This window comes from Balearica regulorum, chromosome 15, assembly GCF_011004875.1.
Source record: "Balearica regulorum gibbericeps isolate bBalReg1 chromosome 15, bBalReg1.pri, whole genome shotgun sequence".
NCBI lineage: Eukaryota > Metazoa > Chordata > Aves > Gruiformes > Gruidae > Balearica > Balearica regulorum.
The window spans coordinates 6,508,609-6,527,141 of record NC_046198.1 but is presented as its reverse complement, the minus strand read 5'-3'; the positions used below and the strand labels follow the sequence as shown (position 1 = coordinate 6,527,141).

Genomic DNA, 18,533 nt, shown 5'->3' with positions numbered 1-18,533 from the left:
AAGATAAAGAAAAGGCAAAATTTGGATTCACTTCTGCTTTTTTAGGTATGATGCTGGATGAATGTCAAGCCCAGACAGGCTGGCTGTCTAGATTATTAAAATGGTTGGTTCATACTGTTTGGAGGAAAGAGAAATATCACCAGATGACATGATGGTTGTGAGGCATTTCATCTGCTTTAAATCTCAGTTTGGAAATTCTTTCTTTGGGAGAGAAGGGGGAGAGTTTCCTTTATGAAACCTGTATTTCCCTAAGTCTCTGCTGTTTCTCTTCATTGCCTGCAGTTGTCACAGATTTGAAACACTGCGCCATGGTGAAGAAAGCACTAAATAAAAAATGATAGTCCCCAGTGATGGCACCTGAGGAATTTATCAAGTTTGATTATCTGGCCTGCAGGATGAGGACAGGAAACGTGGGTCTGAACTCACGGCAGTGAGGAGTCCCGCAGGCTTTCTGCTCCCTGCAGCTATGAGACCGCGTGCTTTATTTTCCAGGTCTAGTAACTAAGCTCTCTTCTTTGGAGGTAGCTTAGGAGTGATATGTTTTCATTAATGCCTCTGCTTTACCCATTATTTTTTTCCCAGCCAGCGATCTGTTTGGGAGCTGGATACTGGGTGGATTTCATACTAATGATAAACCAGCCTGTTATTGCAGAGCTGGCTCTGTTCCTGAGCCCAGAGAGTCCTGAATTTCTCCTCTTAAAAGTCTGAATCTGTATAAAATTATCATTATAAAACAAAAAAGGAAGGAGCAAATATCAGAGTCACCAGAAGAAAGGACATCTGGGACAGTCTGCGCTTCCTGTGTCTAAACTTGCTTTTAAAACCGTGGGACACTTGCTGAGGGTGTTTGCATGACCCGTTTGGTTTCTAAAGGTGTCATTCCTGTGTGGTGCGCAGCCCCTCCATTCTGCAGCCCCCCGGCAGGCTCTCCACCTGCGCCCTGCCACCCCTCCCGGGTGCCCTGGGGGTGCCCCTGGTGCTTTGACCAGCTGGAGGTCAGAGCAGTTTCTCCTGTGATCACACTCGTATTCACCAGAGTGAAGGTTTTAAAGGTAACCCTGGAAATTCAACATGTTTCCCCTCCACCCCAGACTAGCAATTTATTTACTGGTAGATGCTGTAATGTTATGAAAAGAGGTTAGTGGGGAAGAAGGCTTAAACCTTGGCAGGGGAGAAACCAAAGGATCCTTTCTGTAGGACAAGCAGCTGTTATAACTAATTGCACTCAGTTTCACAACTTGATTGTAGCACAGACAGTTTCACATTCGGGTTTCAGTGGACAGATGAAAAGAAAATAAACATGAAATAGAGAAAAATGGAGAAAACATCAAAACCAAACAGTTTTGAGGGGAGAAGAGTGAATTTTTTACCGTATTAGTTTGGGTGAGAGCATTTTTTTGGTCATATGTATAATTATTATCACAACTACATTGTATGCATTGATTTTTAAGGGATCAATTAATTTAAAATTTTTAATTTATTGCATTGGTCCAAGGACATCAAAAGAAATCCTATAGCTTGCAAACATGTTTGCTGTTGTATAACATAGAAGCAGAATGTCTCAAAAATTCTGCTCCAGGAGGGTTCGTGGCTTTGCTGGGGTTTCAACTGCTTTCATGCAGTGTAGGAATCCTTACCGAACACCTTATGGGCAAAGAAGGTCCATGTCTTCTCTAAGAAAACTGGCTAGAAAGGCGCTTCTGCTTCAGCGATATTGTACCCTAGCAAATGGTCTTCTAAAAACTGAGGTAATCTGAAAATTGAGGTCTGATCCTTTTGGCAAAGTCTCCCCCCATTTGTTAATGGCAGTTAGAGTCAATGAAGTTGCGACAGAATATTTACAGGGTAGGAAAACCCACCTTATTCAAATGTGTTCTGTCTTTCTGGATAGAGCCAGAATTTTGACTTGGATAAATATTGCATAGGTTTGGCATTGATCTGAAGCTTTATGTGATTTACTTGATCTTTCTGAGTCTATAAAAATTAAGTTGGAAACCTTAAACTACAGAGCAGTTTATAACCTTGGTGCTTCAAATGCTTGCTGTAAATACAACGGGAATAGTGTTCTGCTGTGGTGTTTCAACACTTCTCTTTTCAGTTTTGTTGGGGAAGGTGACAAGGAAAAAAGAATTGTATAAATGTTTAAAAATGCTTGAAATGTATAGTACAGACTTGGTTCATTGCATGATAAAAACCTCTTTTGGATTCAGTATGAGAATAGCTTAACTTCTGCTCCTCAAAATCCCGTTTTTCATACATGTATCACCTGGGGAATCTTACTCACAAACTTCAGCTTGCAAAAGTTAATTAAGACTTCAGTGTCATAATATCATCACAAGGCCTCCTGCTATCATGTTTTTGCAAAGATTATAGCATTAATGAGGTATGAAAGCAGATTAACTACTAATCTAATGTGTATGCTGAATTGCCCCCTTGAAGTAGCAAGCTCAAATAATCAAGCACCTCATTTAGTTAAGAACAGGAATATGCAATTCCAAAACTACTTCAGAAATATATTTTGACCAATTCAGAAAACAAAGATATCTTGCACAGAATTAATCTTGGGCTTAAAACTCTATAAGAATGACATAGAATATAAATACTTTCTTTCCCTCACTCTTCCTAACCAGGAACAGAAAAGCATACAGTTGTTTTTCATAAAGACAAGCAGTTTAGGATCTTGGCCAGTAACTTCTGTCCTTTGTGGAGGAAAAAATGACAATTCAAAACGGAATGTAGATTGTAGGTATTGGTTTCTGAAGAACACAGGCAGCTGATGAATTTTGTAGAGAAGAGTGTGTTTGAGAAAACAAAAATCTCTTTGAAGTTCTTTTCTACTGCTGCAATTTGAGAAACTGGGGTAGCTCAGTCTGCGTCACTCACTGATACCTTTGTATATGACTCAGACAATACGATTTTAAGACCCTTGTACACATTAGGGACTTCTTTTTAACTTGCAAACTGTGTTTCATTACTAAATGGCTGGTAAATTCTCACAGTTTAAAAATATACACTGAGTTCAATTTTTCAGTTTAGATTTGTGGTTCAACTTTCTTTTTGGAACACTTGAACGTTACTGCAGCTACAGCACTGCATCTCGTGAAGGCCCTTGACTAGCTTCTAGGCTAGGTCATTTGCATATTAATCCCAAAATATAATGAGTGGTGTTTGAAATCTAGGGTAGCGATCCTACCAAACTATATAAAAGAAGGATTTGACTCAAGTCCAATCACCAGTGGCTATGTAATTAAAAAACCCAACTGGACACAAAAGCCTGATGTGGTACAGCATGCATGTTTGTGGTCCAACCCTTAGGAGAAAACAAAATGCTTGGCTTTTGGTTTTACTGAAATGAGGTGATTTTTGCCTGGTCCCGTAAGTTGATGTGTTCCTTGGGGAAGGTGTTATTTCACGTGTATGAATTGGGAGAGAACCTGGGAGGGAGGGTGCAGAACTATGAACACAAGTAGTGCATCTTTTCACAGTATGTCCTTGTTTTCCCCTTGCAGTGGCTTCCTGGGCATTTTATTCCTTGAGTCACAGTGAATTTGATTTTCAGCAGTGAGCAAAGGTTGTGCTGGTTTCTTACATGTATGCACAAGCAAGTTCTGTCTGGTGGTTTGCCACTTCCTCTCAAGGTGGCAAACCAGCTTTTTATTCCCACGTAAGCTCTTTCAGTGCTGGATGAAAAAAGTAATATATGGGAAATTAGTTCAACTGCAAAGCAAAGTTCTGCCAAGAGGAAAATTTTCACGCCGAAAGTCTGTCACAAAATATGGTTTATTATGATGGGTGAATTTACAAATTGCTGTCAAACTGGTGCTGAATGATGTTAATATGGCTGTTTAGGACAGTCCACATTTAATTATTAACTGTTATGATACAATGCCATTATTTTTTCTGGGTCTATATACTTTTATTTAGTCTGCTTCTGCTATTGGGATTTTCAGGCAGATATGTCAATGTAAAGCTGCCTTCTTTGAATATGGAGCTGAAGAATTTTGTCTTTCAGATTCACCAGGAGAAAGCACTACTACTGTTACAAAAAAAACCCCAAACCCAACACCCCCCTCCCCCCAAAAACCACCAAAACAGACCCACAGTATCAATTTTTTGTGGGTAAAACATTACAGAGCAATGTATGAAGAATAGTTAGAGTAACTAACGCCCTTCCACAGACATCTCTCTGAGGGGTGGAATGACATTGGTGTTGAGCTGAATTCCAGGAGAGCATCTAGGTGAAAGCTTGAACTGAATTTCATTCAATGCAATACACTGAGAATTCAGTGCAATTCAATGCAAATAACTTCAGACCGTGCATATGGGCTAGAGAGCATGTTACCTTCTGGAAGTGCAATGGGATCTCCAAGATTTTGAATTGCAGCTTTACTTACCTCTCACCCATGGGATAGCCCTGTGAGGCTCACATTGACAGTCTGGAATTTTGATTTTTTTCAACATGACCAAAGAACACCAATGCCAATACCAGCCTTTTACTCTTTTCGCTTTCATGCCTGATTTTTTTAGGTGAGGGAATTTCAAATAATGTGTAAAATGATAGATTTTTGCAATATCACAGTCTGGGGAGCTTGACCTGTGTGCTGTGGTGGTTCAGTCTCTTGGCAGTAAGTTCCCTGTATTTGCACTTTAAATAAAAACTGCAATTTCTCATCACTCACTCTGACCCTGGAGCGGTGGAAACAATCTGTTCTCTCTGAGAAACACTGAAGCTATGTGGAATTGGAGCAAATATAAATATGAATTTATGTTATAAGTCTGTGGAAAATTTTGAGAGAAAATTATTTTTAAGGAAAGTTAAGTTTGTTAGATGGCCAGATTGCCAGCATTTCTGAATCAACAAAAGGACAATGCTTTGGAAAAGAGGGTATATGGTTCAATGATGAATGGAAAGCAACACTTAGAAATTAAAAACTATACATGCTAATCAGGATATGGAAAAACTAGGTAGACTAGCCCTGAAAAACTGGTGAGTTCCTCAAAATGCCAGAAATATTATTCATGGAGTATACAGGTCATGCATAACGTTGTAGCTGCTTTAAAAATGATGTCTGCATTAAAAATCATATGTAAACAATATTTTGCTTTGTCTTCTGCTGAGGACTGCCTTGAAATGCTCAGACTCCCCATACTGCAAACGCAGGCTTTTCACAGCATTACCAGGATTTGGTGCATGTATTTCATCAGTGGTTCTGATGACTGAATGAGCTTGCTCATTAGCTGCTGGACAGTTTATTAATTTTTTAATGTCCTTTTTTCCCTTGCCTTCTAGGTTTATGATGAATGTGACTTGGGAAGGTAAAGATTTGTCCTTCACAGCAGATGGTTATCAAGCACACCCCAGGCTGGTGGTGATAGTACTGAACAACGATCGCGAATGGGAAAAGGTGAGCATTACCTCTGGGTAAGAGACGTGAGAGGAGACGGGCGAGACTTGGTAGAACCCTATTAATGACAAGGAGACAGATTAACGTCACGGATGTCAACGATGATAGTCTGCTGTAACAGGTTTGTCACAACAGTTCAGAAAAGATAATTTTACCTTATTCTGAGTAGGTCTAAGGAGTTTTAACAGGGAAAGCAACATATCAGTGAAGATACACCACAAGGATTTCATAAGATTTCTGTGAAACACATCTTGCATTTCTTCTTACAGTTTAGTAAAATAAAATAGATGACTGAAAAATCTCCTCAAACTTGGGCCTTAACTATCTAAAATTAGATGGATTTGTATACCTTGACAACTCCAGTCCTTCCTATTATTTGCTGATTTGCTGGTTTTTATATTCTTTGACAGATTTTGAGAGTAAAAGTACTTTTTTTTTTTTTTTTTGTAAACTATGAAATTTCTGTCGAATTGCAGGATAATCCCTATAACGTTTGCCTAAAAAAAAAAAAAAAAAAAAAAATCAGAATTTTGACTTGTGTTCTTCTGGTAGGTGACTGATCTCCATAAACCTCTATATAGACTAGAAGGAAAAGTTGCTGTGAAGAGTAAATAATATTATTTTCCTAGATATGCTATAAAGAAATGGAGTGCAGCGACCTAGAATCAAAACATAGCTTGGGGCTGATTCTCTAGATCTTCCCTGTTCAAAATGAATTTACTGAGACCAGGTACTGCTACCCACTTTTTTTGAAAAACCTCTATGTCTTAATATCAGGGTTAAACACATATGCAAGTAATAAAAGGAAGACTTTATCACGAGTGTTTTATTGGTTTTTTTTTTAAACTCCCACCTCCGCCTGTGATTGTTTTGGCTCTGAGTTTTGCAGGCTATTTGTGGTCCCATGTTTTAAAAACGGGGGATCTGAGGAACTGATGCCATGTGAGACATCATTCACAGACTTTTATTTTAAATTCATAAAGCATGATCCTGCATTATCTAAATTGCTGCTGAAATGTATGAACTCTTTTTCTTACAGTTTTAGGATCCCATAAAATCAACTTACAACTCCAATTTGTAAGACTGCAAGACTCTTCATGATGTTGAATAATAATGACAAAATAAGAATTACTGAGGGACATCTCAGTAAATATGCTAGTCATGCAGAAACACAGAGAGTAGTCCTAGATTATGCTATGTGCTTCTTGATGTACATTTGATGCAAATTTAATTCTCTGGATAAATTTAATCCTATCCAAATGTGTCAATCTGAATCTTTGGAGGAATCTTTTGCTCAGTTACCATTATGAAAATTTCTTACCCTGTTTTAAAATTCTTCAACAGCCTGCATATCATATGTAATGCTCTAGAAAAATATTAAACTACATGGGCGATATTAGTATGAGACACCAAAGGGAGAAAATTGTTAGAGAGGCAGCCAACAATGCTTATGGTATAATAATTTCATACCTTGTGTACCTTGAAACTGCTCTAAAGAGGCCATTTAAAGGACAAGGGGAGACAGATAGGTTTGATGTTTTTGAAAGATGAGCTAACAGCAACAAAGTAAGGCGGGATATATGAACCGACATTATTTCCAAGAAATAACTTGAAACTGTTTTAACCTTCAAGTGACTCCCCTAGCAGCGGATGGAAGATTTGGTGCAGGTTTTGTTGTATCTGATTGTGCATCTTGTATGGCAGCAGTGCATGCTCCACCTGCTGCGCTGGGCTACAAGACTCTGTAGGCTGGTGCTTATGTTGTGCATGGTTCTCCATCCGATAAATCCCCTCCTGCTCATCCCTGTGTTTGAGGGGCTTCTAGGAGGAAAGAGTGACTGAAGGGAGGCTTCTGCCTCCCCAAAATTAAGGCATCTGCTTGTAGCTGCCCCTTTGCTTTAGAGCCCATTTGGTAGCAAGCCAGGCAAGTTACTTCAGTAGAGACAGCCTGCCCCTAGCTGCAGCTTGCGTGTCGGCTTCTCTATCGTAGGACAATGGGAAGGGGGCCAGGTTTAATTATGTCAGAGGGGGGAAGTGAAAGGCGGCCAAGAACAGGCTGTCACCACCAGAATTATTCTTCTGACCACAAGCTGATCCCTGCCTCTGTGGATGAAGACAAATAAACTGACTAATCAATTATCCTGGCAAGCTGGATGTAGCTCTCGGCTATCTTGGAGCACCCCATGTTTGTATCAGCAGAGCATGCACTTCAGAAATAACAGGACAGTTCCTCTGATTGAGAGACATGAAAAGGCCCTTGCCCACCCCCTGGTTTATTTGAACATCTCTCTAGTGTTGTCTCGACATTCTTTCCAAGTTGCTTTTTTTACCCCATATCTCTTAGCTGATTTCCTTCTCTTCGTTCCATTCTTCTTGTGCTGTTTTGCTCAATTTCAAAACTGTCAAAGTTCCTTATCTGAGATCTAACATTTCCTGCTTTGAGTTTCCAGACAGGCGCATGCTTTTACTTCCAATTACAGTATTGCAATGAGTATCATGGAATTGTTTTACTGAAGTCTGATTAAATATCCTCAATCCTATGTGGAAAACATCAAGTCCTAGAATCTAATTAAATGATTTACTCATGTGAAAAACTGACAATGCAACAGTCTGCTAATCCTTATAATATAACTAATGTACATAGAAATTGTGAGTAGCTATTTTATTATTTATGTAAGAAAGTGTAATTGTGTTTTATGTGAAGATTTTTTTACCCAATATCCTCCTGAAAATATAAGATTTAAAATTAAAACTCAATTTTCTTTGGTTTTAGTATAATAATCTGCTTTTACGTAAATACAATTTTTCCTTGGTCTCAAAACTGATACACTTGACTCAAGGCTTGAGGTTATAGAAAATCCATTCAACCATAGTTGAAGAGCATACATCTTACCCCTAGGAAAAGAAGTTCCTTTTCCTTTACAAATGACTCTGTATCAAAACTTTGAAACGGTAACTTCACATATAAATGGGGTTGACCGAGGGATTTGCCCCATATCAGATTCTGAAAAAAGCTGGTTGGATGATAATAGTTTGAAGACTGAAAACCACTTTTGGGCATGTTCAGCAGGCATCCAGCAAGATTTTGACAGATCCTAAAGCAGCTACTCAAACTTCTGACATCAACATTCATATTCTTGTTGCTAATCGTGAACAGGCAAAGGGGCTGCTGTTCTCAGGCAATAGATTTTTAAGAAGACAAGCTTAATGTGCTTGTTTCAGTGAAACTTGATACATTTGCCAGAGTTAACAGTGTTGCCCAAATATCACCAAAGCGCTGCAGGAACACTCTGCTAATGCTGAAAAAGTCTCAGAGACCCAGCAGTACCAACTGCAACCCCCCCATTAAGCTTATCGCAGTGAGATGTGTGTGACCTGGGTGTCTCACCCAGCCCGTTAACCTCACTGAGTTGCAAACTTCAAAGCCTGTTTGTCATTTTTATTTATTTTTTTTAATGTGGAAATAAACCCAGTTAATCCGATATTAAAATTACATACTAGAATGTTATTAGCAGTGGCAAAATTAAGTGGTTTAATTAGCTGTGCTTATCATATATGTTAAATAAGGTAGGGAGGACTGTATAGCATTTAAAGATGAGTGTATTCCATGTGTAAAGATGAGTTCCAGGGTAAAACCAATTTTTTTTCATGGTGCTCCCAGATAGATGGAGATAGAAGTACCATGGTGGTCTGTATTCTGGGTGAATTTGTGAGATATGTATCCTACATTTTTGTATCCAATGAATTTTTACAAGAAGCAAGACTCACAGGTACTACACAGCGCAATTGCTAATTAAAATGCTACTGCAAGAACCTTTACTTACATCCAGGTTTATCTAAATGTAATCAATCATCTCTAACTTTCTAGTAATGCAGGATTTAATGTAGAACTTTTGCTCTGATTAACTATCATATGTCAGATTTACAAGCTCTGTATGAGGTTGTACACATTTGTATCTGAGTAGGAATGAGTGGGCAGAGGGTGTGTGATTCCTGCCTGGAATAAATGAGCCAAGGTCTTCACAGAGAGCTCCATCTGGCTACTAACATCCACCATCATGTAGCCGAGAAAAGACAGCTATCATATCTAATGATATAGCTGAGACTTCACTGGACAAGAACTGAAAAACCTAACACTTGGTCAGTTCTGACAGAGCTTTTTGTCAGAGTACTCTGATAAGAAAAAGCCACTGAGATGATACAGGGTAGTTTCTTGGGAAATCTCAATTGATTTCAGAGCAGGGGTTGTGACAGCTGAAGGATCCTGATGCCTCATGATAGGCATTCCCTAAAAGTTGTGAAAAAATGCATATTTTTTTACTATAACAGATGAAATTGCATGATCTAATCATCCATGTGCTGGTATATCTTTTGTCAGTAGCTCTGTGGCCTACATGATATATTATCTTTGCCCATAGCAGAAACAGCATGCTCTTTAACATCTGTTGGGTTGTCATTTTCTTTGTTCTACCCTTGTTGCTTAGTGTATTTAGTCTTCCTGTAAATATGCCCATCCTGACACTTAGCGTCGAGTGAAAATTGCATATTGTTTCTGTATCAGTGAGCTTAACTTAGCCTAAAGGCCTTTCCTTTGACCTTTACTGTACAGAATTGTTTGAATTGCACCAATTATTATGCAGCATTTCTTAAATCCCGTATTCCCAAGTAGGGTGGTTCCCTCCTCTCTGCTGCTGTAAAGGAATCGCAGCTAGCACGGGAAGCAGTGGTGAAGTGTGCTTTGCTCCTGTTATTTACAGCTAATATTAGAGAGGAGGTAGAAGAGTAGAAAGACTTTCAGGGTAGCTCTTTCTCTCTGGAGGTAAAGATATGGCCATGTGGACAGTTCTGGAGAGCCGTAAGACCTTCACTGAATGCAGAGGTGACAAAAAGTCTTCTGTCACAGGGAGGAAGGGGCTGTCAATTTGTTTAGCTCTTTTCCTTTCTAATGACATAATCAACTCATAAAATGGCTTCTCTGGCATGAGCTTGAACTCTTGCGCTGCATGGAGTTATTTGGGACATTTCCCAGTACCAAAATTATACCAACCACTGCGGATTTGGTGACTGCTAATTACTAATTCTGCATTGAAAAATGAGGCTACAGGAGGTGGTAGCTTTTTGTTCTCCCTGTTTGTTTTTAATCTCTCTGGGTACTGTGTTTTCCTTTGAGCCCTGCTGGTCGCAGTATTGGTGCCTTCCTGTCAGCATAAGGAGCAGCCTTGAGGGAAGAGCGGTACATTTGCATACCCCATATGAGATTTTGCAGCAAATTTTGAAAACTTCAAAGCTTTAAATGGATGTCTTCAAAACACCCAGGACTGTAAACCACTCCCTATTAATAAGGCATGAAAGTGCTCGCATTGTATTTTGTCATTTAAATTTAGACTGTTGTTGTGAAGTACGGACCTTCAGAAATGTGAAGGGACACAACGGTTTGCAGCAGAAGGTATGCAACAGATGCTGTTATCTGGAGGAAGGATTTTCCTCTTGTGCTTTGTTCTGCAGCTGCCTGTTATTGCTAACCTGACAAACCCAATTTATGCTTTCTAGTTTTTGACTTAAAACTTGCCAGATTAGCTCTTCCTTTTAAGTGGAAAAGCGTGATGAAATAAAAGTAATAAACAGTTTTTCTATAAAGCCCAATGAGTTAGATTTTGCATTTGCTCAGCAGTATATTCTTCACAAAAGTGAGACAGCTTAAGAAATATGTTTGCAATATGTGTATGTGTTTAATGTAGAAAGAATATCCCTGAAAATTTTCTCCTTTCAAAGGTTTGGTCGGGTAGTCCTGGGAGTGCATTTAGTATCCATGTTGTCACATAACTTTTTTTTTTTACAAAAGGATGATGACTGTGTATTGCGTACAGTTCCCATCTGCTGGGAAGAGGGTGATAGGACCGAGTTATTTGTTTGTTTTCTGTGAGAAATGCCGGTGTGACAGACTTTCTTTTCATGCCAGTGTTGGCACGCAAGGCAGAACATACTCTGCTCTTTTCTCTCTCTGCTCAGGATCTGGCCTTGCTCTTTTTCTCTGATTCAATGGTCTCTGCGAGAGTGTGTGATTAGGATTATGTCAATCATCCTTGTATTATTTAGAGACTGCTTTAGGCTGCAGCAGGAGAGGTGACTACGTGAGGAACAGCAATGTGTAACTTTGCAAGTTGTCTGTCTTAGGCTAGCTATATTCATCTAGCTGTTACACAGAACCACAGCAAATACTTCATTATCACCCTCCTCGGCTGCAATCTTCAAAAAAAATAAGTAGGCATGCATGAGGTGATCAAACCATCTATGTAATAGAGTGAGTTTGTAAGGTGGATGAGATGAGGACCCTATGATTGCTAATTCAGCCTGACACCAAACAAGCTCTTCCATGCTCTCAGCTATTTTCTGCTTTCCTTCCTGTATTCTGTAGAGAATAAACCAATGGGAATATTCCAGACTGCATCTGAAGATGGAGAAAATAGGAAGGAATGTTCAAGGAAATACAATGGTATATGTACCATTGCAAGTCCATACTTGAAGCTGAGTTTTGCACCTACAACAGCGAAACAAGGGTTTGATTTGCTATTGAAATCGTATTTTTTATGCAAGTCCTGGTCTTTTGGCTATAAATAAGAATTTTTATAATTTGGAGCAGGATCTTTCCCAAAAATTATTCTATTGCCCCTTTTTCAAGTGAGGGCCATCTTCTGTATTTCTCTGGGATCAAGGCTACATCATTATCAGTCTAACTAGAAATGACAGAAATTTATCATAAATCTCTGGATATTTTGTAGCATTTCCACATAGTAAAGGTATTTGCATGCAGCTTAGGACAGTTCCATAACAGAGTATATCTGCATTTTTTGAGCATTATCTTCAGCTTGAATTTTCTTTCTTTTTTTTTTTTTTTTTAAATATTTGGTTTACAAATGCACATTATTGTGTTTATTACTTTAAAATCTTTCTTAATGCAGTTCCACCTTACCCTTCCATTTTTTAGTCTAGCGAAACAGATATTCCATTGTATCTGTTGAGAATAAGCTCATTTTCACTTTTAATTTCTCTAGTAATGTTAATTGGATTCTTAGGAAGTCTAAGCAGAAGAGCTCTCTTTCTAGACACACTTCTGTGCTCTTTGCACTCTAAGAATTCTAGTCTCTTCTCCATTGCTCAACTTGCTATAGACTGTAACTAAATGTAGTTAATTTGGTTTAAGGTTGGAACATAAATCAAATTTTCGGACCTGTCTTTGAATTATTCAGTAGTTCCATCTTTCAGGTTGCATAATCCAGAAGTCCAAACATTCCTCCCATACGCTCTATTAAATGGTCAGCCTTCTAAAAAAGTCATGTTACCTAAATGAAAAAGAGATTTTATAGAATACATTTTACAAAAATAGCTATATTTTTTCCATGTTCTATGTGTGCCTAGAGGTGCTAAGGAGATGACTCCTCAGCACAGGAGATTTTGTAGCAGCACATGGTTGCAGGTGAAGATGACTGTGTGTTACACCAAAATGGGGATTGATGAGGATCTTAAATGTTCTTATTCTTCCAGGAAAGAGGAAAGGAATAAGTGAGGAAAGGGATGCAGGTAAGATGGAGCAAACTGCCCTGATTCATCTACAGCTGAATTTCCTGTCATTAGGGAGTGGCTACACCAAGTGGAAATGTTTTATGTTATATTGGCTTCATTTTAAATTCAGGACGACTGGGCCTGTCATACCAACTCAAATATGTGAGATTCTTCTTGCTGCAGTTGGGACGTGTCTCTGGCTGCCTACTGTTAATGAGCTGAGCTTTTAGCCATGTTCTCTGGGGCAACAGGTTTGCTTCCAGGAGCTAGGGGAAATGATTATCCTGACCAGCACAAAGGTTTCAAATCTTAAACATGTTTCCATTCTGTTTCAGAGAAAAAAAAAGTTTACATTTCAAATTCTATGAATCAGTAACCCAAACAAAACAATATAATAGATTGGAGTAGTTCAAATTCTTTTACCTAAAATTTATCTCTGCATATTCTGATAAATTAGCATGTATTTCTAGATAGCAAGTCCAGAACTATAAGTGCAATGCCTTTATTAAAAAAATCTTTATTTCTGTTTACAAGTTATTTCAAGTGGTGGTTTTATGTTTTGAACAGTAAAAAGCCCACTTTCTGAGCTGTATTCATCAAGCAATTAGGAGAATGTAAATTATGTTCAGAAAAGTTCTCTTCTACCCATCTCCCACCCTATCCAAATATAAGCTTGGCAACCTGGCAGGCCTGTGCAGTATTTTAACTCCCTGTTGTCCTCTGGTACCCTTTTCTAAGCAGTGATGGCTTGAAGACTGAGGAGGTAAGAAAAAGCTGATGGCTAAGAGTTCCCTTGAGATTGATCAAGTACAATTAGGAAGTTTTAGGCTGCAGATGGAAAGAATAAGATAGTCATTCTTCACTGTGGTGATAACATTTCCACACTAGAGGCAGTGTGTTTCTGTCCTACCTAGTGTTTCTTTACCAGTGTTTTATTTTTGTGGATCTGTTAGTCTTTGATAGACTGGCTATGAAAATTGTTTTACCGGTCTCTGCTGAGAGTAAGTAGAGTTATTGTTCACTATTGTTCCGTATTGGAGGTTTTAGTTTAACCTGCAAATTAATGTGCTCTAGCGTTCAAATAATTTGTCATTAAAATTAGAAAATATTGCATAAGGAATATCTGTATCAGGGATACCAATATGAATAGGTAACCATGCTAATCTAAACACATACCATTCTACCTCAAATCTAAATGTGTGGACTTGGTCGGAGGATGCCATGTTTAGTTCATTTCATCAGTAGCTATAATGATCATGAAGTGGCACACTGAAAATGAGTGCTGCAAAACACTGGAGGCAATTGAATTTTGAAGCTGTCCAGGTTGGTAAACTATTTCACTGTAAAACAGTTTATTCAAATATCACCGTTGTCTCCTACTGAGAGCAGCAATTGAACTTTTCATATTCTACTTTTCGTATTTTACATATGAACTTTTTCATATTCTGCAGCATTTATAATGACCTTCACAGGTAAAACCAGGACTTGCAAGCTTTTTTTCACTCAGATATTTTGCTTTGTTGCCGTAAGTAAGCCACTCTAACACTCAGTGTTGGATAAGGGCTTAACATTTGGGTTTGCACACAAATTCTTACACTTTGTAAGCAGACCTGTTTATAATGTTCTGAAATAAAATGAGCATGTGTAGTTGTTAGAACGTGTGGGGTTTTTCCCTAAGCATTTGAAGGTTTTAAAGGTGTTCAGAATGGATATTGACTGGATTTAATAATACATCTGACCTCTGTAAGTGATATACATGCCGATCTTACAGGACACCTACATATGGCTGCAATTTCAAAAATTCTCTTTATTTTGATGGGAACCTGCTCATGTTTTAGTTTTGCTCATTTGACAGCTTATCTGTGTCATTTCAACCCTTCACCCTGGAAAAATAGGGATACTATTAATTGCACAAGGATTTTGAAAGAACTACATAATATATGAAGATAGAAAACATTGTGTAAATAATACTATTCATATTCTTAATAACAATGTTATAATTAGTTCTGCACAAGCTAAAAGGCTTCTAATACAAACATGAAAATCCTCCCATATTTTGACTATGTGCTTTAATTGTATAAAACTAGATTCTTACCCTCCACTTAAAATACAGGAAAAAGAAAAAAATATTTTGATCATTCAAAACTGAAGAAGAATGATATAAGTGCAACACGTAATCTTCGACAGTATAGCTATTTTAAAATAAAAATACCAAATAAACATGGAAACTATTCACTTGTGAGTCTAGCATCAGTGGCAGAGCAAATCCAACAACCATTTATTAATTAAAACAAGCAAATCCAACAGAAAACTTTCCCACACAAAAGGAGTGACCTACAGGCTCTTTCTAATTACTACTTTTCCTCATTTGCCATTATTAGCCCACCAGTGAGGATTTTAAGAGCTTTTCTGCCTTTTGCTTTTCTACCATTCTTCATGGCATTGATATCTTTCTCTTGTACTTTTTTTTCATTGTGCTTTCTGACACTGTGTGTTACTCATTGGACTGGTGGTAGCAGGGATGACCTGCAATGGACATGCGATTTGTGCACCATGTAAAGCCCAGATGAAGTCACCATGACATTCTGGGACCACAGCAGTAGAGTTCTTTGGACAGAGAAGTAGGGATGCCCCTAAAACCCAATGCAAGGTCTTAATGTTTAATTATTTTTTAAAAAATAAGGTTACAGGAGAAAATATTGAGATAAATCCATGGAATGCAACAGAGAAAAAAATTTTGGACCTAACTTTAGAGATGCGCTCAACATGTAACACTTCCATACAGATGCAACTATCAAAAGAAATTAGCATTTTCCCAAATTCACCCATTTAAATATATCACTGGTTATATCTTCCTCAGAACAATAAAATGAGAGTTCCTCCAGTTGAAGTATGAAAGAGTATCAAGATTCCTCTTTTAACAGCATCAGAACAGTTACATTACTGATAGGCTTAGATGAACTCCTGTTGTCACGGGCAGCTCATGTCCCTGTCAGTCCATGAGCAGGGGGTGGCTTGCAGAGGGAAATGCTTCGCGAATAGGCAGAGCTGCCTCCTCCCAGAATCCTGTGTCGAGTGATTTAGAAAGGCAGGCGCAGCCACTGCTATAGACCTGAACGCAAAAATGCAACTGAGCCTCAGTCACATTTCGTTGTTTCTTGCTGGTTGGAATAGGCAGATGATCGGGCGCATTTTCCACTTCTGAAATTCATCTTATTACTTGGCACGTTTGCTGTGTGACTGAAGTACTGAGCCGGCTGGAAATCTCTCCGTTCCAGATGGTCAGCTTCATGGCGTACTTAGGGCATAGATATAAATGACACTGTCTAAGCTAAAGCAAACCAGCACAGACTTTGCTGTGAATGCGATTATGTACCATAAATTGATGAATAAAATATTTTTGCAAAATAACTGTCTCAGAGTTAAATAGAATTGCTTCCCTGTGTATGATTTTTTTTCTCTCAAAAGTTTCATCTGTTGCGTTTTGGTTAAATTTCGTCCTGTACATAGTATAAATCCTGTGCCCAGTTCCCATTGATTTAGGTGTGAATTCCTAATTCCCTTGAGATATTTTGAATTTCCTAATTTAAGTGTATAGAATTTGGCATTTCTGCCTTCTACGTTAAAGTTCAGCAAAACATCTTGACTTATAAACAGGAGGGAGAGAAAACTGCAAAGGGCATGTGCTTATATGCTTCCCCTAAATAGGAATGGATATAAATCATGTTCTTCAGAAATTTTTGTTATTCATTTTAAAGTCTTTAGAAGACAGAAGGTAGATGACAATTTTTTTACATTTTTTTTAGGACCTGAGTCTCTCATTGTACTGTTAATACCCACCATTTTCCTTGCAAAACAAATATTTTAGCAGTCTATGATAATGTTATAATTTGTTTAGCTTAAGCAATTGAAAAAAATATTAAATTGCATTAGGTTATAAATTTTGTGGATTGCTAGATCATTTATATTATCTGTCATCGCTACTCAGCTAAAACATGCAATTAGGTTTATGGGTACAAAATAGTTAAACACAATCTGAGGCAGAAAATGCTAGAGTTTTCAAAATATTTAAATCATATGCCTCTTTTTGTTGTTATGGAAGTGGAAAGAAATATAGGTTAATTTAGAAGGGCTAATTTATAATAGTAAATAAATAGACAAGTGTAGTGTAAAGTGGGGTGTGCTTTCTTAAACTCCACCAACAGTTGGCATTAACTAAAGCAGAACAAAATATGTTATTTCTAATAAGAACCAAATCATATGGAATTGAACTTGTGTTTACTAAAAACATGGTTTGTCCTGGCCCAGGTGGGATGAAACCCTAGGTAAAGGCTTTCACGATGGCTTTTCAAACTATAACAATAGAAGAGTCTTCTCTTTTGGGAAGATACAGAAATTATATTATGATACTGTGGTTATCAGTCTGGTGTGTCTGGTGTTTTAGTTTGTTTTTTTCATTGTTTTTTGTTTGTTTGGTTGGTTTTTTGTTTTGTTTGGGGTTTTTTTTTTGGTTTTTTTTAGGCCTGTTTGTTTATTACTGCAAATTGATTACAAATGGAGTATCTGGTTGCTGTTTTGGTTCAAATGGAAATGATACATGTCAAATTTCAGTGCAGCTATAGCCAGGTGGTAGATAATGTTAACTGATGTCCTTCAGTCTTTATAAAGCTATTATCTCCTAAAATAACATTACCTTATTTGTCTTTACCACAGTACATTTTTTCACTTCATGGAATTACTAAAAAGTTCTAATGTATTCTGATTAAAAAACCCCAAGACAACTGTCTTTGCAATGTAATTTCCTGTACCTGTATCCCAGCACTTTTAATATTAGATCTCATTTCTCAAAAACAAGGAGGCAGATATCAGCAGCTGTGTATCTTGGCATTTCAGGTGGGGAAATGGGAGAACAACTCCCTGAGCCTGAAGTACTCTGTCTGGCCAAGGTACAGCTCTTTTGCAGACAGCGACCCAGACGATAACCATTTGAGTATTGTCACCCTGGAGGAGGCTCCTTTTGTCATTGTTGAAGATGTGGATCCTTTGATGGAAAGTTGCCAAAAAAACACCGTGCCATGTCGTAAATTTGTCAAAATTAAGTAAGTAAATACACAGCATTCTTCTTCTTTTTTTTTTTTTTTTTTTTTGAGTGCAAAATATATTCTCCTATTTTCTCATTAATTCCTTTGCTTTTTTTCATGGTATAATTGTTTTCTGATACTTTGCTGTTCTTTTTCTCTTGCTTCTGTGTTTCATTTCCTCTTTCTCTTTCCCATATGATATGCTCTTGTTTGCACATCTTCCTTTTTAATAAGTTGAAAGGTTCTGGTTATATACATGTAAGACACGTTGAATTAACAAGAAGATAGTACATTTGTAGCAAATTTAAAATCAAATAGAATTAGCCCTTTTGGGTCACATGAAAGAAGATAGTGTGCTAAAATTGGATTGATTTAATGAGTCCTATTTGAATTGTTTCCAGTTATGTTGAAATATGCCTATTTGAATTAATCTTTAACAATTTGAGAATGTTTCCTCTTGAATATGTTTATGCTGAAGTTTGATACA

At 37.7% G+C, this 18,533-nt stretch overlaps 1 protein-coding gene across 3 annotated transcripts in view; it reads left to right on the top strand.

Moving 5' to 3' along the window:
• Positions 1-18,533, top strand: part of GRIN2A (glutamate ionotropic receptor NMDA type subunit 2A) — a 189,699-nt gene that overhangs the window by 108,053 nt on the left and 63,113 nt on the right. For all 3 annotated transcript variants that reach the window (XM_075767712.1, XM_075767714.1, XM_075767713.1), the window contains exons 5-6: positions 5,291-5,405; positions 17,859-18,064. In XM_075767712.1, the coding sequence (XP_075623827.1) occupies positions 5,291-5,405; positions 17,859-18,064 (321 nt within the window). The remainder of the gene's footprint in view (positions 1-5,290; positions 5,406-17,858; positions 18,065-18,533) is intronic.